The sequence below is a fragment of the Arachis stenosperma genome, chromosome 7, assembly GCF_014773155.1.
Source record: "Arachis stenosperma cultivar V10309 chromosome 7, arast.V10309.gnm1.PFL2, whole genome shotgun sequence".
NCBI classification, from domain to species: Eukaryota; Viridiplantae; Streptophyta; class Magnoliopsida; order Fabales; family Fabaceae; genus Arachis; species Arachis stenosperma.
In genome coordinates, this window is record NC_080383.1 from 71,797,137 (window position 1) to 71,819,514 (window position 22,378).

The window sequence follows — 22,378 nt, forward strand, 5'->3', positions numbered from 1 at the left end:
AATTTTTAGTAATAAAAGTAAAAGCACTAAAAAAATAATTTTTAAAAAACTACCATTTATATCTTTTTTAAAAATATATTTTTTCTTTAAAAAATATATTTTTCACATAATAAATAAAAAAAGTACTTTTATATTGTTATACTTAAATATAATTGATAGATAAAAAGATTTTTTTGCATGAAATATCTAAATATAAAATTATTTTACTTTTTTAAAAAATCTTTTAAAAAAAGATTATTCAAAAAAAAATCTTCTATCAAAAACTCATCCAAATAAATCCTTAATATATCAATATTAACAATAAATAAATAACAAATTATTTAATATTTAATATTTTCATGTTATTTAACTCAACACATTTTGATACGGTTATAAAAAAATTTTATTGTTCTCATGTGTTATATATTTGCCTGCACGACCTAATATTTTTGAATCTGTGACTAATTAACATGTGTTTTATATGTTAAGTTACTCTTTATTTTATGTAATTATTTCTCTTGATTTTTTATTTGTTTTTTTTTTTCTTCTCTTGTTAACTTGTAAAATTTTAATCTAGAAAATCCTAAAATTTCAACCACTCAACTAATAAAAAGTCCAAAATATTTATCATCAAACACAATTCTACTCCCCAAAATTAACATCAATAATCCAACCCAATATGGTCAACAGCTCAGAGAGGAAGGCCAACTCAATTTATATTATTATCAAGGGTGTTCATCCTTATAGCATTCTTAGGTTTATCAATTCTTTAATTGTGACACTTTAATTTGTTCTATCTCTTCTGTTTGTACTAGAATCATGATTAATCATTATGGATACTAGTCTTTAGCCCTCGTCTATATCTCCAAGTATACAAATTGGATTTCAGTGATTCTTGATTGTAACTCTTTTATTTATTTATTTTGTTCAAGGATTGTAACTTGTGATTTAGAACGTGGGCTTTTTTTTGTTGTAAAATCGTGGAATTCGCTTGTAACTTGAGATACTGGGTACCTCGTGCGAATTCTACTTTCTTTTTTTTTTCCAAGTGGTGAGTGGTGCGAATTCTACTTTCTTTTTTTTCCAAGTGGTGAGTGGACTATGGAGTTTGGGTCATATCAACGTAAATCTTCTGCTGCAACGTAAACCTTTTCCGCCTCCTCCTCCTTCTTCTTCTTCTCTGCTTGCGTTTTTCCTTATTGATCTGCATTGCCTTTATCGTTCTCCTTTGGTTGCGTTCATCTTCTCGTTTTCTTATTTTGATCTGGTTGCATTTATCTTCTTCCTATTCTTTTTCGTTTTCTTCTTCGATCTGCACTTCTGAATTGAAACAATAAATGACTCAACTTCAAATCAGGAGAGCGATTTGGATTACTCTTCTGAAACGAATCAAACTGACAAAGTTTGGATTATTCAATTTTGAATCGAATTGAATGAAATGCAATTGCTAATTGAATTGAATTAAATGGACGGAGGTGTACTGAATTGAATTGAATTGAATTGATAATATGTAAATTGTAGGCAGAGTTATTTGAATTTGATTTTATATAATGGATTATGTTTCGTTCACTCAGTACTATACAATTGTTTCACCATGAGTACTGTGTTCGGTTCACCATGAGCACTGTGTTCGGTTCATTCTGCAGAAAGCTGTTTGAATTTGATTTTATATAATAGATTATGTTTCGTTCATTCAGTACTATACAATTGTATTGTGTTTGGTTCACCATGAGTACTATGTTCGGTTCACCATGAGTACCGTGTTCGGTTCATTCTGCACTATTCAAAACTCTTCTTCCTTACCTTTTAGTGCTTCTTCACCAGAGAGAAGGAGAAAAAGACAAAAAAATACAGCAGCAACAACAACAAAAAAATGACGATAGAGTTTCAGGGTTTAGGGTTTATGGGTTCAGGGTTCAGTGTACAGGAGTTCAGTGTGTTTCAAACTTTCGGTTCGTCCCATGTATTAATTTCGGTTTACCGTGTTCATGATTGAGGGTTTAGGATTTAGGGGTCTAGAGTTTAGGGTTCAGGGTTCAAGGTTTTAGGGGTTTAGGGTTTACGGTAAGGTTCAGGGTTTAGGGTTTAGGGTTTAGCATTCAGGGTTCAGAGTTCAGTGTTCAGGGTTCAGGTTCAGGGTTTAGGGTTTAGGATTTAGGGTTTAGCGTTCAGGGTTTAGAGTTCATAGTTCAGGGTTCGAGTTCAGGGTTTAGGGTTTAGAGTTTAGGTTTCTAGCATTATTTATCATCATTTGATTGAATAAAAATTTTATTTTATCTGAAAATTTCAAGATTTCTCAACCTAAAGATCATCCATGTTAAATCATTAAGAAATATAACTGAGAGCGCGGAAGCGTCCCTTCATTCGAGAGCATGATTGAGATCAGAGAGCTTGGCTCTTGTGGTTCTTTGATCATCGTCAACCAAAACCTTCAGTATCCCTGATAAGGCTGAATCACATAACCGTTATATAAATCATTTAATGTGAAATTACTTAATTTGTAATTATAATTAATATATGTATTGCCCATAAATATATTAAGAAATAATAATTTCATAACAATCTTCAATTTGGGCTATACATACATATTTTCATGAGATAATCATTTCTTATAAATTTCACGCGCACATATGAATGTTATTTCCAGATTACTTTAATAATCTGATGTGTCTCATACATAAATTATGAAATTATTGCAGCTTTTATTACATTAGTGTCGCAAAGAAACCACGATAATCGCCATACTAAAATACTCAACCACATAGATCAAATTTGGATCAGAAAATTCAAAAATTATATGCAAAAATAATTTCATGCATGCCTATTTCTAAATGATCCAACTTGAATAAAAATTCTATTTTATTCGGTAACATAATCAGATGAAACTGCAAGAGTAATGCTCAAACTCATAGCGACGATGACTAAGTGATGAGTTTGTGAAGGAAGATGGGAGTTGTGAAGGGGTAGGCGGCAATGGGCTCAGCAACGATCATCACAAGAGTTATGAGGATTTTTGTGAGAAGCCGAGAATAAGAAGACTTTGGGTGAGGATGACTGGGTTTCTCTTGTATGGCTATAGAGTATAGACCGAAGTTATGAATAACTGAATATGTGATGTGAGGCAAATCCTAATTCCTAAAAAGTGTTTATATGTATATATCCGGGGCATATACACCCTAAATCCAACCACGCCCTGTCCTAAGCAAAATCAGCCCTGACTCGGGTCAAGTTATTACCCTCCCCAATTGGGTATGGACGGATCGGGTATTCCTGTCAAATCTAACCACGTATTGATGCTCCATTTATTAAGGGTTTATCGCTAGTTAATGGATTGCTACACACACAAGACGAGATTCTAACTCCTAATAATTGTTTAAGCGTACGAATGAGATGACTACTCAACAAACTCAAATTGATTAAGACAAATATTAATTATTATTAATATTTTAATATTAAAAATCTTGAAAGTTTAATTTTAATTATAACTTTGTAAAATATTTATAATAATAATTAATGCATATATTTATTTAATTTTTTAATATAATTTTTTATATAATTTTATGCATTATCCCATATAGAATACAAAAACAAACACTAATATATTTAACTATTAAGTTATCAAAAACAGTTTTTGCACTTTATACATTTAATGTATCTATTAATAAATATATTTTGTATCTTGTGTTGTAAATTTTGTACACATTTTTTTATTTATTTTTTATATTCATTTTATTAATAAATGTATTATACGCAAAAAAATTCCTACAATAAATATTACTCTTTTATATAGAATATGTCTATTAATAATAGTCATAATATATAGCCATAATATGGTCGTATAATAAATATCTTAACATTAATTAGGAATTATTTTATAATATCATTTTTTATTCACGTTCATTAGAAAGTAGAGAACCAGAAATCCTGAAGAATATGTGCGTTTAAGTAGAAGTTTCATTTTTATTTTGTTATTTTATATTATATAATATTGGACAGTATCCGAAATAATGTAGAAAAGCCTATTATCAAAGAAATCTTTGAATTAAAACAGCAAAGAACTTGGATTTCTAGTTTTGGTTTGATCCAAAAGGGAGGCTAATAAAGTTGCCAATTCCTAGCTAAAGAAGGAGCTCAATCAGAATTAGATTTCCGGTAGTGGCTAAGTGCAAATAGTTCGGTTCATGCCGCTATTATGTTTTATTGTGGTTGTTAGGAATTTGGATTCTCTAAATTTTAAATTTTTACTTGAAATGGTAAAGTGTGATCTCTTACTTTTGAATAGTTTTCTCTCATATTTTCTCTATAAATGGTGAGAGATCATACTTTACCCTTTAAAATAACATTTAAAATTTAGAGGATTCAAATCCTGTTGTTAGGAACCTAGCTATATTAGTTTTTTATTGTCTTTAGATTTGCCTTTTTCTTTTCTTTCTCTTTTGTATCTCATTCACTCAAAACAAAAGAAAAGTTTTAGAGTGTGTTCCCAGTCAAAAAGAATCTCACACCATCTTGATTCGTTTGCAGCTTGAATTAGAATTACGGATCCCTCTAGTGGTCACGGAATACGCTGCAGATGCTGATTTCAGAGAGGGAGATTTGTCAATATACGCATGCCGTTCATCGCCATTCCAAAATAAGATGATCCGATTCGTGCATGAATGCGACCAGCTATCGCCTGTTTAATCGTTATAAACAACAAACAAAGCTTTCAACAAAAATGCATCTGATCGAGGGATGAATTCAATAAAAGTAAAAAATAAAACACTTACCTAGTGCAAGGGTCAATTGATATGAACCTTCAATGTACTTGGTTGTCACTTGATTCAAAAGAACAACCTACCAAACACAAAATCAAGATTTAGTTTTTGTTCACTGTTAATGAAAAAAAAATTATACAGACATCTATTTATATATGATTACATCAGTAAGCATAAGAACTTTTTATATCCACAATATAAAAGAATAAATTTGATCGAATGGAAAAAATCTAAGGTGGTAAAGAAGAGTAAAAGATAACAGAGAAAGCCATCAAGTATTGGGCATGAAGAAGTCAAGGTAATAAGAGCAACTTGATTTGGTTCCAATCACATATTATAAAGTTCAAAACAAAACGCCTCTGGCAAAAAGAATAAAAGTAGTTTCTTACAGCCGAACAGAACTTTCTTGCAAGTTTCATCAACTTCAAAGCCATTTCATTCAATAACCGAGTCCTGAGTGCCATGTCTTCAAAATCTTGGCGGAAATGGAAGGTGACACTGTCAATAATGATGATTTTTACCTGGAATAGCATAATCAGTACCGATCATGATAGAACTCTTAAAAATGTACAACAAATATTAATTGAAAACAATTGGAAAGAAAACAAAAAGCTACTTCTATAGGTCCATGAATAGAATCCAGCAAATACTATGTGACTGACTTATGCTAAAATAAAAATCGAGAATTGTCATCAAGATGCATTTATAAAAGTTATCAATTAATGGATAAAATATACTCACATCTTTATGCTCTTCGATGAATTTATCTAAGTAATTCACCAAAGCAATTTGTTCAGTATAGCTGCAAACGCGAAAATAGAATATATTTTCCAATATACTATTGGGATGCATTTTGACTTCGCAATCTTGAACATTGTTGTGAAAGTGGTGGCTATATTCTGACATGTCTTCTATGCATGCTTCCGCAATTTGTAAAACACGTTCAACCATAAAACTTCCCTCTGTGTCTGAGTATAACACAGGTGAAAAAATTCCAATAAATGATCTTAATAAATCAAATATTGCATGAGTTATAGATCTGATTAAGGCTCTTACCAATGTATATTGCCTTCCCACCTAGACCACCATACTCTAGTGGAATCTGAACATTTACTGCAAGTTGAATCCTGCAAACATAAACAACCAAATTTCACTACTAAAATAAACCAAAATAATTCACAATTTAGGATGAAATGAAAACAAGAACATGAGGCAAAAAATTGGGATGACAAAGCATACCCAATTTGTGTTTTACCAATGCCGGGAACTCCACCTAATTAAATAAACACAGAATTATATTGCAAACCGCGATAAGGAAGAAGGAAAGTAGAAAACTGTTGTAAGTTGTAACATTCATGCTCATAAACAAGTTAAAGAACATACAATTTAATCAGAAATCATAAACAATTTCATCATATTAGGAGAATCCAAAGCAGTCGCTAACCTAATTCAGTAACTTCTTTGCAGGTAATCCCTCCACCAAGGATGTTATCTAGATCCACACAAGATGTTGTAATGCGAGTATTAAACTTTTCCTCATTGAGCATAGTCCATGCAGTCTGACCACCTTACATGACACAAAACAAAAAGGAAGGATTATATGAAATTCTTTGGACAATCATGCACAGTAGAATCCTAAAGCAAATTGAATTCACGTAACACACAACAAAATATAAGCATTCCAATAGTAAGGGAAAGTCACATACTCACATAACATGGTAACCGTAATATTTTATAAAGAAATAGAATGTCAAATAACTCTTTAAGCATAGCCTCCTAAAAGCCTTTCAAGTTTCAACTTCTCCATTAGCCAGTAATGTTCACAACTTCACATACTCATTGCGCGGACAATCTCTTTTGACGAAGATTAAACTAATGGTTTAGGAGAGTCAACTACCTAGCTATTATTACTTAGTATAGATTCAGTCATAGCATCTATAAGGTAGCGTTTGTTTTCGGAAACAGGACACAGAGACATGGACACCGAAAGTTTAAAACGTGTTTAGAGGTAGAGACATGGACAGGGAACCATTGTCTCCGGGACACTATTTTATATTTTTGTGTCCACTCTTTTACGAAGGATAATGATGGACACGGGATTTAAAAAGATGGACACGGAGTTTTTAATCAAAATTTTTTCTCTTTCTATCCTTAGATATTTTTTATTATTCTACTATTATCTCTTCTTATTTTTCCTACTTTTAGCTTCTCTACATCGGAGTTCTTCTTTCTCTGCGTTCTTTTTTTAGATACTTTCTTTTTTTTGTAGAATTTTTTATTTGACTGGATAATTAATTTATTCATTTTTATTGTTCATTCTCTTCTTTATGGCATGCTGTATTAATGGAGATTTAATTCACTTTTCTATTTTATGTTATTTTATTTATTCTTAATTTTGTTACTTTAATACCATTTATATCTTATTGGTTCATGGACCTATTTTTCTTATAATTTTTTGTACTCCTACTTACTCTTATTTTTTATTAAATTAATTTGTACGATGTAAAAAATTTGGAATTACATGGCTATTTCAGTCATTTTGCATATTATTTTAGTTTTGTCCATGTCTATCCAAACATAATACAGGACATTCCATCAGTGTCTTGTCTATTATATCCAAACACAAAACACAACAAATAATATTTAGTGTCTCCGTTCTATTATTTCTGTCTTAATGTCATGTTCTGTCCTGTTCCCAAAAACAAATGCAGCCTAACATAATCCAAGCTTCCAAAAGCTTTGATCACATAACCTGAAACTTCTGTGGCACGGTAGTTCTATTTTTCAATAGTACAGCACCAAAAACAAATGAAGAGAGCTTTCGTTGTCCTCATTCTATTTGAACCATTACTTTTTAACATAAATTAACAGTATCCACTCTATTCCTTAGAGTAAACCCCCATTTTGAACTCACAAAAGATTGGTGACATCATGCCCCCAACAAAAGGATTTAGTCCGCCTCACAAAATGCACTGAAGTCAGATTAAATCAATCCTAATTTCCTTGTTACTTCACCACTACAAAATAATGGTGTACTCATTCAAGTTCATAACCGAACACAACTATTACATATAACAATACCAAAAAAAAGAAAAAGAAAAAAACTCCCAAAATTGTGATATCAAGCCAAAACTAAGCAATTGCTAAGATAAAAATTAGAAAAGAGAGAAAAACAAATATGAAATAGCAATGCTATATGGCCAGCAAATATTATTAATTTGGACCAGTATTTCACTTGCAAAAATTTGCACCAATATTTACAGTATTTGTACACATAAAGCACATGGTTTACACTTATATTTACCCAAGTTTAAACATAAGTCAACACAATTTGCACCCACATTTATCAAAGTTTGCATAAATAAATCAGTAAAATTTATTTGTTGAAGATAATTTGATACTTATACTGACCAAATCCTAGTCCAAATTGATAAAAAATGCTCAAGAGTTTCTGAAAATGAAAAGTAGCCATTTATAAGAAAATCAGAATCATCACATACCATAGAGGTTAGAAGTATTACTATTCCCAATTGATGGGTCCAAAGCACTGGTTTGGGATGCATATTTTAGAATTTCACAAGCCTCGTCCTGACTTACTTCGATATCTATTCAAAATCAAATAATGCGCATGTCAAAAACTAAAACTGCTCTCTTTCTTTCTTTTATTGAACCCTAATAATTGAAAAATGCAGGGAAAAGAGAAAATCGAAAAAGCCAAAAAACAAAAAAAAAAAAGATCGAAAGGTTAACCTGTGGCAAGTTGTGAAGCGGAAGCACGGGAAATGGAATGGAGTGAAGTATAGCCAGCTGCCAAGAGCTTCCCTCTCTTCGAAGCTGATATTGGAAGCATTCCCACCTCCATATCTCTCTTAACTATCTTTCATCTTCTTCACTCTTGACTGGTTAGTAGAGAATGTTTGGAACTACAAGAATCGGAATTCATTTAAAAATGGAATTATTTTTGTTATAGTTTGAAACAAATAAAAATAAATAATTTTAATTTATTTCACAATTTTAATTTTTATGTTTAAAAATTAGATTAAAAGTGGCCAATTTTTAAATTAATTCTCATAATAACCATGTTTAATATTTGAAATATAAAAACGAATGAAATTTAGACACTTCGTTGTCCATGTGTCAGGTGTTCAACGCATTTCAGACACGCATCGATACTCATTTGACACGCGTGTCTGTGGTATCTAGTGGTATTTTAATAAAAGAATAAAAAAAAATTTTCTGAACACGTTTAAACACACCTAAATACAATCACGTATCAACATATCTAACTTTATTTTTAACATATATTCTTGAAATAAATTTATAAATACTATATATTATTATTTATTTAAATGAAAAAAATATTTTAAATATTTTATATAATTAAAAATAAAATATTAAAAATAATTAAAAAATAATTATATTTCAATATCAATAAAATATCAAAATAATATTATATTTATTTAAAAAATAATTTATATTTATATATATATGTGTCTCTATGTCTTATAAAATTCTAAAATTCGTATGTCAACTTATTTCGTGTCAGTGTCCTGCATCATGGATAAAAACTATTCCTACTTATGGCGGAATGTTTTATAAAAAAAAATAAACTATCAAAGTTCATATCGTTTACAAAATAATTCCAAAACATACAAATGAACGAATAAATACTTATTAAAAGATTTATAAACGTGACAAAAATATATATATTAAATATATATTCTAAAAAATATTTTAAAAATTAAATTTTAATATAAATTTTCACAAACATTATTAAAAAATAAGATATTTTTATTCTTAAAATTTGATAATTTTATGCTAAGTTAATTTTTAAAAAAAAATATTGTGAATTATGAAATTTTCTTGAAAAATAAAAAAATTTTAGAGATCATATTTTGCTTTGATTTTTTGTCTACACTATCTAAATAACTATTCAAATATTGTCACAAAATTTTGAATTAAATAGATAAATTATTTGCCAAATAAAAATATTTTTTTCACTTATAAAAAAATATAATATTTATTAATTATTTTTGTTAAATTTTCTAATCATTCAAAGACTTATTTATTATTTTTATCAATGACATAAATTTTTAAATACTATTTTAATAATTTATCCTTAAATGAACTTATCTATCTATAACAATACATAGAGGGGATATGAGAGTTGATGTCCAATTCTTTTTTCTCATTTTACCTCTATGCACTATAGTCCAAAATCACGTGTAGTTATTCCTATCATGGAGCAGTTTCTATTACTATAGAGTCCATTTGTATGTGTAGTTATTGTTATTTCTATAATTTTGTATATATTATTCGTATTCTCTTATATCATTATTATCATTATCATTTTTTTTTGTATTTTTATTCTCACTCTTTTTTAATTCTTTCTTCTATTTATATTAACTTAGACGTTCAATACAAAATTCTACACGTACAATTACAACAAACAAAAAATATGGACACTAAACTTCTTTCTTTCAATTATTTATCTTTATTATTATATATTTGTGTTCTTTTTTTCTCTTCGAATATTTGTTGTTTCTTCTTTTTTTCAACTATAACATATATCATTGCAAACACAATTAAAAGTAAGCATATATAATACGATAAATATATTATCTTTTAATTTATGTTAATTTTAGTTTGTATAATTTATTAAGAATGCAGTACTCTGTGAGTATTGTATACAATTCAGTTTCACTCTAATCATTCTATTAGAATTTCTTTGTAATGATCAAAATAAATACTATATGTAAAGATAGTATTTTTTCCTCTTCCTCTCTTCCGCTCTCTCATATTGTTTAGTTTTATATTAGTCTTAGTTTATACTATTTGTTCTCAGCGTTGTATAGAGTTTGCTCTCACTTTAATTATTTTATTATTTTTTTTGTAATGATAACAAAAACTATGTATAAAGATAGTATTTTTTCTGATTTTTTTTAATAAATAAAATAAATATTTTACTTACCAAAATAAATAATTTGGAGCATTTTTACTGTCGCTTTTTTTATTTCGTTTACAGCGTAAATAAATTATAAGATTACAGGTATTTTGTTTATACGGTAAACGAGATAAGGTCGAATAGAAATAAAGTGTATATATCGTTTACAATGTCAACAAGATACATGTAATCTTATTTCGTTTACATTGTAAATGAGATAAGAGAGTCATTATAATGTTTACAGTGTAAACAAAATACGTAAAGACAAATTTTCAGCAGCTATAAAAGGATGTGCAACCCTTTGTATTCTCCACAAATATTTCACTACTTCTTTTCTACCTATTTCTTCCTCCTCTTCACATTGGCGTCACTTTTGTTCGGGAGAAGTCGCCTGAGGGAGCCGTTGAACCTTCCATAGTCATAGCGGTGAGGAACGTTGCCGTCGAGCTACCGCGAGAAGAGTTAGATGAGATAGAGATAGAGGACGCAATGAAGAAGAGTAAGAAGATACAGACACTTAAATCGATTTAGATTTTTTAGTAAAGATATGAATTTCAAAATATCGAGGTTGGAAGCTTGGGGTTTCACGGTTTCTCTCTCTCACTTACGGTCTTCCTTTCTTTTCTTTTCTTATGGCTTCGATTAATGAGAGAAGATGTGATGTTGATGATTATGATTAATAAATAAGGGGGTTAGATGTCACAAGGGGTGTTGGGTTTCACTTCCTTAAGCTGCTGAGTCAACATTTCAAGTTATAAATATCTTAAATAGATAATTATGAAAATTGAATATATTAAAACACGAGTAATAATATATATAGGAATAATATATATGAGTTACTAATATAAATGACATTAGTAACTTAAGGATAAAAGATATTAGATGAAGCATTAGCAACTCTAAGCTCATCAAGAAATACCGATAATTACTTATATCGGCAAAATATCGAACTTGATAATAATATTAACTAAATTTTATTTTTATCCTTTCTCAAAATATCTCGTTATAATAAAAATTATATAAAAATCTTAATTAGTTTAAACTCTAATTATCATAAAATCAATTATGTAAAATATCTTATTATAAAAAATTTATATAATAATCTTAATTAATCCAAACTCAAATAATAATAATAATAATAATTATAAAATCAATTTAACTTTGTCTATTAAAATAGTTTCTAATAAATAGTTCAAACTAATAAAATAAATCATAAATAATTTATTATTTAATTTTTTAGAAATCTGAGATCTTACTACACCTCGTCGACTCTTGCTATAAAAAGCACGGCCTACCTCCTCACCTCAAAAGTAGGTCTCTTGGCAAGATCAACAATGTCATTGCTGAGGACTTTGAAGATAGCAAAGACATTATCATCCTCTATCATGAAGAAGCTAATTGTTGAAGTGGTTCATTCACTCCAGCGCAAAAACAAGCTTTTCTAGCTCTCCTTCAACACTATGGAACATCCACTACTCATAGTGTCCATCAAGTTTTAGCTGCAAATCCTGTCCCTTGCAATGAAGGTAATAATGTGGTCATGTCATTGTCTTTATCACACTATCATAGTCCCTGGATCATAAACACAGGTGCAACCATTCATGTGTCAATCTCACTTGAAGCGTTTAACACTTATAAAACTATCACTCCTATTAGGGTCAAGCTGTCTAATAAGTGCATCATTACTGCATCAATTTTAGGTACCGTATGTTTTTCAGAAAAATTGTATCTCACAAATGTCTTATACCTCCCTTCTTTTGCATATAATCTCATATCCATGTCTCAACTTGTTGCATTAATTGATTGCCAAATTGTCTTTAATAAATTTGGCTGTGAGATACAGGATTACCCAACCATAAAGATGATTGGAGCAGCTAATGTCAGAAAGCTCTTTTAAAAGAAAACTCTTTCACTCACTACACATACACATCACAATTACCATTTACTGCACAAGTAAAAAATAGAAATATGGCATTAGAGGCTTGGACATTTTCTGTTTAATAGAATTCATTTGTTACAGAAATCATATCCTTTATTTCAAAAGTTAAAAATAAATAAAGATGTAGCTACACACTCTTGTGATCCTTGCCATTTGGCTAAACAACAAAGACTACAATTTCATTCTAGTTTTAGCAAATCTAAATTTTGTTTTCAATTACTTCATCTTGACATTTGTTGTCCAATTAGGGTTCCATCAACTATGGATAATAGATATTTTTAACTGTTGTTGATGATCACAACAGATTTACTTGAGTATTTTTCATGAAACTCAAATCTGAAGCACCAACGCTCATTCAAAATTTTATTACTTATGCAGAAAAATAATTTAATATGAGTGTTAAGTGTATTAGATCTGATAATGGAAGGAAGTTTCACCTCAATCAATTTTATCAATCAAAAGGAATAATTCACCAAAAGTCTTGCTTTGAAACACCACAATAAAATGGGATAGTCGAAAGAAAACACCAACACCTTTTACAAGTTACAAGGGCTATGCTATTTCAATCTAATGTTCCAAAGTGCTACTGGGATTTAACAGTTCTTCATGTTGCAACTATAATCAACACTTTTCCTAGTCCTCTATTAAACAACAATAGCCCATTTTTTAGATTTTGTTCAATAGGAATCCAAATTTTAACAAATTCAAAGTCTTTGGTTGCTTAGTTTATATCTTAACTACAAGTACTCATAGGAAGAAGCTAGATCCAAGGGCAAAAAAATGCATTTTTTGGGGTTTAAATCGAGTACCAAAGGGTTCTTAGTTTTGGACATTCAATCTAACAATTTAATAATTTTAAGAGATGCAATATTTTTATGAAACTGAATTTCCTTACAAAGATACCACTCAACCAAATGTTGATTCCATTCCCACATCAATTCAACACTCTCCTCATGTACAATCTTCACTCATTAATGATATTTTTACCAACACATCTCAATTTTCAAACATTTTGCATAACTTTCAAAATGATTCACCACCTATTGCATCAGATTCTGCATTACAGCCATCTAATACGATGGACACACACTGACATACAAATCATAAATTCACAACCTCTAAGGAGGTCCACTAGAGAAAAAAGACCGCCTCCATACCTTATTGACTTTCAATACATAACTATCTCTATTGACGAATCTGCCCAATCAATTTTCTTAAGGTATCCAATTTCAAATTATCTGTCTGATCATCTTTTATCTTCTAATCATAAAATTCTTTTTGTGGCTATTGCATCCTCCATCGAGCCCAAACACTGAGGAGGTTGTTGCATACTCTTGTTGGAGTTTGGATATGAATAACATTTGGTTTCTCACTTCTTTACCTCTGGGTAAGCATGACATTGGATGCAAATGGGTGTTTAAAACAAAATTGAAGTCGGATGGGAGCATTTAATGACACGGGGCTCGATTGGTAGCAAAGGGGTACACGCAAACACCCATATTTGATTTCTTTGACACTTATAGTCCAGTTGCTAAAATGGAAACTTTGAGGATTCTTTTAGTAATTGGAGATGCAAAGAACTGGCATATATAGCAACTGGATGTCAACACAGCTTTCCTACATGAGGACTTAGATGAAGAAGTTTACATGAAGATCCCTCAAGGCTTGACAGTGCCGGAAAGCAATCTTGTGTGCAAGCTTCAGAAATCCTTGTATGGGTTGAAGCAAACTAGTCGGCAGTGGAATGTGAAGCTTACAAGCATGTTGTTAGACCTTGTATATACTCAATCAAGACATCGTTACCCTCTCTTCACTAAGCTGGAAGATGGTCATCTCACAACCATTTCAGTTTTTGTAGATGATCTGATTTTAGCAGGCTCTAACTTGGCAGAAATTAATTTTCTAAACCAGAAACTATATGAGGCCTTTAAAACTAAAGATATTGGAGTACTAAAATACTTTTTAAGTTTGGAGATTGCAAGAGGATCAAAGGGTATCACTATGAATCAGAGGAAACATGTCATTAATCTGCTTGAGGAATTTGGCATGATAGATTGCAAACTGACTTCTACTCCGATGGACTATTCAGCAAAATTGGCGAAAGATGGTGCTCCAACCTACTCAGATGTTCCCCATTATAAGAGATTACTTGGAAGGTTAGTTTACTTGACCACAACTAGGCCAGATATCACTTTCGCAATTGAAAAGTTGAGGCATTGTTTAGATTGTCCAACCCAAGCTCACTACACAACGAATTTATGTGTGCTTAAGTATCTCAAACAGTCACCAGCCACTGGCTTGTTCTTTGCTACATCCTCAAACCTCTCTTCAATAGGCTTCTCGGATGCTGGTTGGGCAGCCTGCCACGATATAAGACAATCTCTAACAGGTTACTGCTTCTATCTTGGCAACTCCCTTATATCATAGAAGAGCAAAAAGTAACCTACTATGGCTCGATCATCCTCTGAGACAGAGTATCGCGCACTTGCTCTGGCTATTTGTGAGGCTCAATGGATATCCTTCATCCTTGCTAATCTCCACCTCCCGATTATGTAAGACCCCTAATTTTGAAAAGTTATTAATTAATTATTTATGATCTATTATATTTATTTAAGATTGTATTTTTAGAAATTTTTATACATAAATTGAGTAAATCCTTATTTACTATTTAGAGTCCTTATAATTGAAAAAAATAGCGAATATTTTATATGCTTTAATTTTAAATATTTAGATTTCTAACCTTACCTTATAAATAAAGGAGAATTAATTTACTTATCTCCAATTTTTGTTAAATAAGCATTTGAATGAAAATAATTTAAAAATTATATTTAGAAGGTATTTTTGAGATAGATACTCTATATTTAATTTGGTTTTCAATTATTATTCTATTTTTATTTATTTTATAAAATTACATTATTATCCCTATTTTTATTTAAATTTCCTAATCTACCCCACACCACCCTAAACCCTAACATTACACTCACCTCACCCACTCACCCCACACCCACAGCGCACACACACAACTCACCCACTCACAGTAAAGAACAGAAAGAAGAAAAAAGAAAGAAAAGGGAGTGAGGGTTGTGAGAGAAGAGGGTGGACCCGAGAGAGGGAGAGTGCCGGGAAAGAGAGAGATGTACTGCTGTCGCCGCCAGAACCGCGAGGAGAGGGAGTCGCACCGTCAGCCGCGCCACCACCATCCAGCCTGTCGCGCCGCTGCCATGGTGCCGTCGTGGTCGCCGAGAAGAGAAGAGAGGGAGAAGAGGAACGTGAGCCAGTAGCCAAGGGAAGGAGCCTCGTGTGTCACTGTCATCGTTGCCCGTCGTCACCCTCACCGCGTATCGCCACCACTGAGTTGCTGCGCGCAGCCGGGAGTAGTCACCGTCGCCGTCTTAGATCCATCAACGTCGCCGAGCCGTAGATCATCACCTCCACGAACCGTGAACAGAGGAGAGGGACAGAGACACTTTCGCGAGGGAGCTGCCACCGTGGAGGAGCCACTGCCGCCAGATCTGCCGCTACCGAAGCTCTACGCTGCCTGAATCGCCGAAAACCGTCACTGAAGTCCTTTTTCCTGGGTAAACCTTATCGTCTCTGAAACCCTTGAAATCAGTATTCCGTAATAGCCTATTATAGTAACTGAGATGATGGTAATGTAGGGCTGAGTTGTGGTTCTTGCATGCTGAGTACAGTACCCGTGCATGCGACATCAAGTTACTGCGTCGTCAACAGAGTCACCGCCGTTCCATTTTCCCGGATACTCGTAGGTTCAGTAAGCCTTTTCCTGTTCCGATTTCTTTTAGTCACTATTCTATGATATATTTTTAAGGTCCTTGCAACGTTAATGCTTTAGGTTGAGTTCAGTTCTTACGTGCCGTGGTTAAAGTTGCTGTATTTGCTGTGAAAGAAATTAGGGCTGAGGCCTAAGATGCCGTTGATTTCGGGCTGAGCAAAAAGAGTTCAGTTGACACGTGTGGGTTATGGTTTTGCTTATCGAGATAGGGGTTTTTCTTAAAATCTATTTTACATTACAGATTTGTTATAAATAGATATTAATGTGAGAAACATATGTCTGTGATTATGATTGTCTTATAAATGTGGTTGTTTGCTGGACTGAATGACTGATTGCTTGATTGCTTGAGTAGTTTGTGATTGCTGAAAAGAAATTAGTTTGAAAGGTTATTTAATTGATTATTATGAAAAATGGCTTTCTTGGTTTTGAAGCTGTTTTTGATAATGTAAACGAATTGGCTTTGGAAATGATTTGGAATATGAAACTGAATTAATTTTGGAAATTGTTTAATTTTGTGTTAGTCTGATTTTATAAATGATTTAGTATTTGAGTTGGTTTGATTTTAAAAGAGATTTATTATTGGCACTGATTCGCTTTGAAAATAATTTGATATTAGAACTGGTTGAATTTTGGAAAATAATGAATGAGATTTGGAAATGGTTGAGAAAAAAGTTTGAGAAATATTTGGATGGGACCCAAAAAGGGTGGCAAAGTCCAAGTTTTAGGGGAGATGCAGCCGAATTTTCATAAAAAAAAAATTTAGATTCTGTTTTAAAATGTGATTTAGAAAAGGATTGGGATTTGAGAGGTTCTACGAATTGGTTCTTAATTTATTAAGAAATTGGTGTTTCGAGTTTAAGTTGTTTAATAAAAATTTATGTTTCCCGATTGTTTTAAATACGAAGGGGCCTATGTTTTGAAGTTTGATTAAAGAAGTACTTCTGGAAGAATTTTAGTGGATTTTAGAAGAAGTTGAACTTTGATTAATTAGGTTCGTTTTGCTTTTGAAGTTTTCTTAAAATTTTATCTTAACAAGACTAAACAACTCCGAGCTTTGGAAAGGTTTCCGATTTACAAACGAAATGAAATTGGCTTTGAAGCATAAATAAGTTGGTTTTGAAAGTGGCTTGGAACTTTTGGCCTACATGCCTTGGTTTTGGTTTTAAGTTTCCATTTTAAATGATTTCAATTTCAGTAATTATGATTTCGAGGATTTCTAAAGAGTTTGAGAAGTGAGGCAGGTTATTCTTCCCTAAAGTCTTATGTCTTCTCAAAGAAAGTTCCGTTTTAAGGTGATGATTGAAAGTCTCTTGGAAGTTTTGTAAAATGTTATATTAAACGACTAAGATTTGAAAAGGAATTGATTTTGAAGAAAGTTGAATTATGATTTTGAAGAGATTTGAGAAATAAAAAGTGACTTATGGCTTGAATAATGATTGGTTTGATATGAATTGTTAATGAAATGCGGAAATGATGATGGATGAATGATTATGAATAAACGTATGTGGCTTCTGCACGTTTATATGAGATACGAGTTCCCTGGGTAAAGAACCGTGACTTGCCACCACGTGTTCCAAGTTGGATCACGATACTCTGTTGACCCTACGTCGTAAGGGTGACCGGACACGTATAAATTCCTGGATATGGATAGCCCTCAGTGAGTGATTTGAATGATGTATAATGTAAAATCTATGCATAAACTCATGGGGATGCGGGACGGGGGACAATCTAAGGACAATTCAAACTTGTCAGGTTGACCGGATAACCGACAGATGAGCCTCATCAGTCATAGGACAGGCATGCATCATATGCATTTGTATGCTTTGTTTGGGTTTGCCTAATTGCGAAACTATTCTTAACTGCTACTTGAACTATTTGCTGTAACTGCTACTTTCTTGTGCTTTCCTTGTCTGTCTTGCCTGTGTTTGTCCTGACGTGCTACATTTGAGAATGAACTTTGGTGCTGAATTAATGATTATGTTGTTGATTGCATGGTTGGTTTCTGATTGAGAATTTCTTTTAAGAAAGGAAAGGTTTCGGATTTTTGAAAGATTAAACATTGTTTATTTGAAAAAATTTTGAACGTTTACTTATTGGTTTTTAAAAGATTCATAAGGCATTGATAATCACTGAGCTTGAAAACAGTTTTCTTATTAAATATCTTCTTATGATAACTTTGAAATTCCGTGGTGAGACCGTGTGGTTAGGTTCTCACCCCCCTACAACTTTACCTTTTGAGGAACCGGAAGAAGAAGCATTAAGAGGTGTTATACTGCGTTTGGTTTATATGATGTTGATTTACTTAGATTATTTTCTTCCCTCACCTTTGTTATTACAATTTTGTAAGAGGGATAGGAGTTTTATGTTATATATATATATATATATATATATATATATATATATATATATATATATATATATATATATATATATATATATATATATAGATATTAAGTAAGAAGTCTTGTATTTGAATCTATGTGTTTGTTTTTTTTTTTAAGATAAAATTTTTATTTTCGGTTTTCAAAGAAATCAGCGATACGGTGTTGAGTCACAGGCTCCTATTTTAATATTAAGTATATAAAGTAGTTGTAATAATTCTTGCTATCAGAGTGGCACAGCCGGAAGCGTGACTTTCTAGTAGTGAGGGTGTTACATTATGGTATCAGAGCGGTCCTTCCTGTAGAGCCTGAGGAATTGACTGACTATGCTTCAATTGCATACTCTGAGCATTTGTCATGTAGTAGGTCTCGTTCAGATAACGAGAATTTAAGCTTTATACATATGACATTCTATTGATTAACGCCATTATTCTTGCATTGCATAATTCCTGGTATTAAGTTTGGCCGGCTTAACACTAGTGGATTATGTACGTGGAAACACCAATGGGTTAACATAGACAATATGCGAGTTATAGGTAACGTGAGTCGCAGGTTTTGGGAACGTTAGAAACTATTTCTCGAAGTTACTCGGTTCGGTGTTTTGAACTCTGTGTATGTCATGTGACTTGTTCTCCCATAAGTTTACCTTGGAATCCGCAACTATTATTTCTTTTGGGAAGTAAATTGATGTTTCCTCAATCCTATTCTTCTGTTTATATGCTGCCTCGTTTGATTTTAATCGCATATGTCTGCTTAACGTCCTTGGGGTGTTTGTCTTTCTTTGTTTGAACTCTTTTCTTGATCCATGTATTATTTGGTACAATTTTGAACTTATTTTGATGCAGTGTATTCCTTTAATCTCATATTTCAAATTTTGTTTTTGTTATTTTAAAGGCGTGATTTAATTTTTCTTACTTGACTACTCTTGAAACTTTTATAAAATTGTTTTTGATTTGATATGATCTTTTCCATATAAAGCTTTTCTAAAAAAAAAGAAAAAAATCTTTTATGCCGTTTAAAAAAACTATTTACCCTCAATAACTCACCAGTTTTTTTACTGGTTTATAAAAATATACTTATTTTAAAACATATGTATGCAACTTGATTTTTTAATAACTATATTACAATTTTTATGAATATTTTTGCTTGATTATGTATTCAGATACTCTTCAAAGGAAGATTTTTGCCCCTTTCTAGTTGTTTTCGTTTAATAAACTTCACCTGATTTATTTTTAATTCGAATTTGGTTTAGCATAACACGTTAATTAAGCATTCTTTGCTCTTTTGAAAATGTTGGATTCATATCTTCCCTTTTAAGAACGGACCAATTCCTTTTTGAGCCTTTCACTTCTATGGATGTCATATTTGACTCTGTATTTAATTACTCTCTTACTTTTGTGCACGTCACCGTTAGTCTTAATTTTTCTTCTCTTATGAATCTCACATTCATCCGACCCAGCTTGACCTTGTTTCTATCTAATGCACCGTTTACCCTCTTAATTGTCTTTCTTTAGTTAAAGGTTCGTTCTTGAGAATTTACTATTGATTGAATTGTCTTTCCTTGTGTGTCTTGTATTCCTTTGGATCAATTGAAAACTTGTTTGATATTCCAAGCCTAGTGAGATTTTGTTTGAATTCATTTGATTTAAAGATCCTTTCTTCCATGGGCTAATTAGTGAGATTTTGTTTGAATTCCTTTGATTTAAAGATCCTTTCTTCCATGGGCTGATTACCTTTTAAGCGCATCGTAATCTTCTTAAATGATTTTTGCGAGGTGGTTATCCCAAGTATACTTTCAAAATTTTGTTTTCAACCATTTTTGAAGAAGTTTGGAATTCTTTTGGGAAAAAAAATTAATTAAGTTTTGAATCAACCTTTTAAGTTACTGAGTTCCTTTCTTGAAATGAGTTGGTTTTCTTCTTAGCACATCTTAATATTATTGAACATCCTTATAAAGCTGTGATATCAAGTATATTATTGGAGTTTTGCTTTAAACCTTTTTAAACAAGTTTTGATTTATTTTTATGCAAAGTTGTTCTTGACTTTGCATTCCTTTACTTGAGCAGTGCCTCTCTTTGATGTGATTTGAACTTATTTTGGTGCGATATAACTGTCTATTGAAGTTTTAATAAAATCGTTTTCAATTCAGTCTACACTCTTTTACCTTATACTCTGAAAATTTCTGTATGTGATTTAAACATGTTTGATTGTAATGTATCTTCTTTTCTTTTATGAGTAAAACTCTATCTCAGGTTTCTTTCCAACAAGATTGTAGTTTTCATATATGCTTGAAAAAGAAGAGAAAATACAATGTTGCTCTTAGCCAAATTAATCTTTTCATTTACAAAGTTTGTGTAATCTATTTCCACTTGAATTTATATTGAGATAATGTCACGTTTACGCTTTTATTAATCTTTTGAAGGATGTTTGTTACCCATTTTCTTTTTCAAAACATGAAATGATTTTTCCTTAAGTTTTCCATTCTTTACGAACAATGTATTCGAAAATATTTTTAAACCATACTCTTGAGTTCTATAAGCTTTATCTTTGGTTTTAAACACTCTTTTTCTGTAAACCTCATATTCCGAGACTCGACTTGATTTTATTTCAAACTACTGCACTACTTTTCTTTTTATTATTCCTATCAGATTTCAATAATTTTAGAGTCATTCTTGAGATTTCCGAACTAATCTTCTTTCTGGCACTCTTCATTCTTTGTGCATACCTGCTTATTTGTGATCTCAACAATTCTTTCAAGCTCTTGCGAATTTTGTCCTTGTCGCTTGTCCTTTTCCAATGTGTTATATCCTTCGAATAAACTCGGGGATGGCTTTAGAGTCACGTATGACCTTTAGGCGTAATAAGCGAAGCGTTAGTCTCTTTAGAATGCAGTTTGTAAACGTGAAAAGGGAAAGCAGTAAATATGCAATGTTATTAGGAGTGTGGTAGTTTTGTTCCTCTTAAAAGTTTGCAGATGATTATGCTTGTGGCGGTTAAGGGGTTGTGAAGTGACTGATAGAATTGGGAAGTTGAAATTTTGAATTTAGTACGAAATCTATGCGCAAACGTTATCCTGTTTGTTCACGTCAACCTGTTTTCAAACTTTTGCCACCTAGTTACCCCCTTTGTTTTTGCAAACACCTAACTTGAAAACTTACACCTTCTTGTGCTCCAAGTTTTGGTAAAATAGTAGCCCCTATAACTTTTTTGCTATGAACCATCCTTTAACTTTAGACCATACTTTTTCCTTACATCTAAGTTTTATGAATTATTCGGTATTTGGAAAACTATATACTTATATCTGCCAAGACCTCTATTTTTCTAAAGTATACCAAAGTAAAGTATTCAAAACTATTTTAGTATTCTTTGTATTAGCTTAATTTTTGAGGACGAAAATTTTAATAAGTGGGGTAGGATGTAAGACCCCTAATTTTGAAAAGTTATTAATTAATTATTTATGATCTATTATATTTATTTAAGATTGTATTTTTAGAAATTTTTATACATAAATTGAGTAAATCCTTATTTACTATTTAGAGTCCTTATAATTGAACAAAATAGAGAATATTTTATATGCTTTAATTT

General features: G+C 31.4%; 2 protein-coding genes across 3 annotated transcripts; one reads left to right on the forward strand and one right to left on the reverse strand.

Moving 5' to 3' along the window:
* Positions 1-4,018: 4,018 nt before the first annotated feature.
* Positions 4,019-8,645, reverse strand: LOC130941601 (DNA repair protein RAD51 homolog 3). 2 transcript variants are annotated; one of them, XM_057870162.1, is made up of 9 exons: positions 8,487-8,645; positions 8,237-8,341; positions 6,181-6,303; positions 5,976-6,009; positions 5,793-5,863; positions 5,478-5,704; positions 5,126-5,257; positions 4,749-4,815; positions 4,019-4,654 (listed from the first exon to the last, which is right to left on the reverse strand). In XM_057870162.1, the coding sequence occupies exons 1-9, from the start codon at positions 8,596-8,598 to the stop codon at positions 4,479-4,481; spliced, it is 1,047 nt and encodes a 348-aa protein (XP_057726145.1). In that variant the 5' UTR covers positions 8,599-8,645; the 3' UTR covers positions 4,019-4,478. The 2 variants fall into 2 exon arrangements, with proteins under 2 accessions (XP_057726145.1, XP_057726146.1); XM_057870163.1 differs by lacking the exon at positions 8,237-8,341 and having other exon boundaries at positions 8,487-8,639.
* A 5,621-nt stretch (positions 8,646-14,266) lies between these two features.
* LOC130939911 (uncharacterized mitochondrial protein AtMg00810-like) lies at positions 14,267-15,046 on the forward strand. Its single transcript, XM_057867977.1, has one exon. The coding sequence runs from the start codon at positions 14,267-14,269 to the stop codon at positions 15,044-15,046; it is 780 nt and encodes a 259-aa protein (XP_057723960.1).
* The last annotated feature ends 7,332 nt before the right edge of the window (positions 15,047-22,378 follow it).

Excerpts from the sequence above, each read along its gene's own strand:
- LOC130941601 (XM_057870162.1), bottom strand. The coding sequence starts at position 8,598 with ATGGAGGTGGGAATGCTTCCAATATCAGCTTCGAAGAGAGGGAAGCTC. Across the intron at positions 6,304-8,236 it reads TAATACTTCTAACCTCTATG|GTGGTCAGACTGCATGGACT; the intron begins GTATGTGATGAT and ends GTGTCATGTAAG. Across the intron at positions 5,258-5,477 it reads TCATCGAAGAGCATAAAGAT|GTAAAAATCATCATTATTGA; the intron begins GTGAGTATATTT and ends ATGCTATTCCAG.
- LOC130939911 (XM_057867977.1), top strand. The coding sequence starts at position 14,267 with ATGAAGATCCCTCAAGGCTTGACAGTGCCGGAAAGCAATCTTGTGTGC.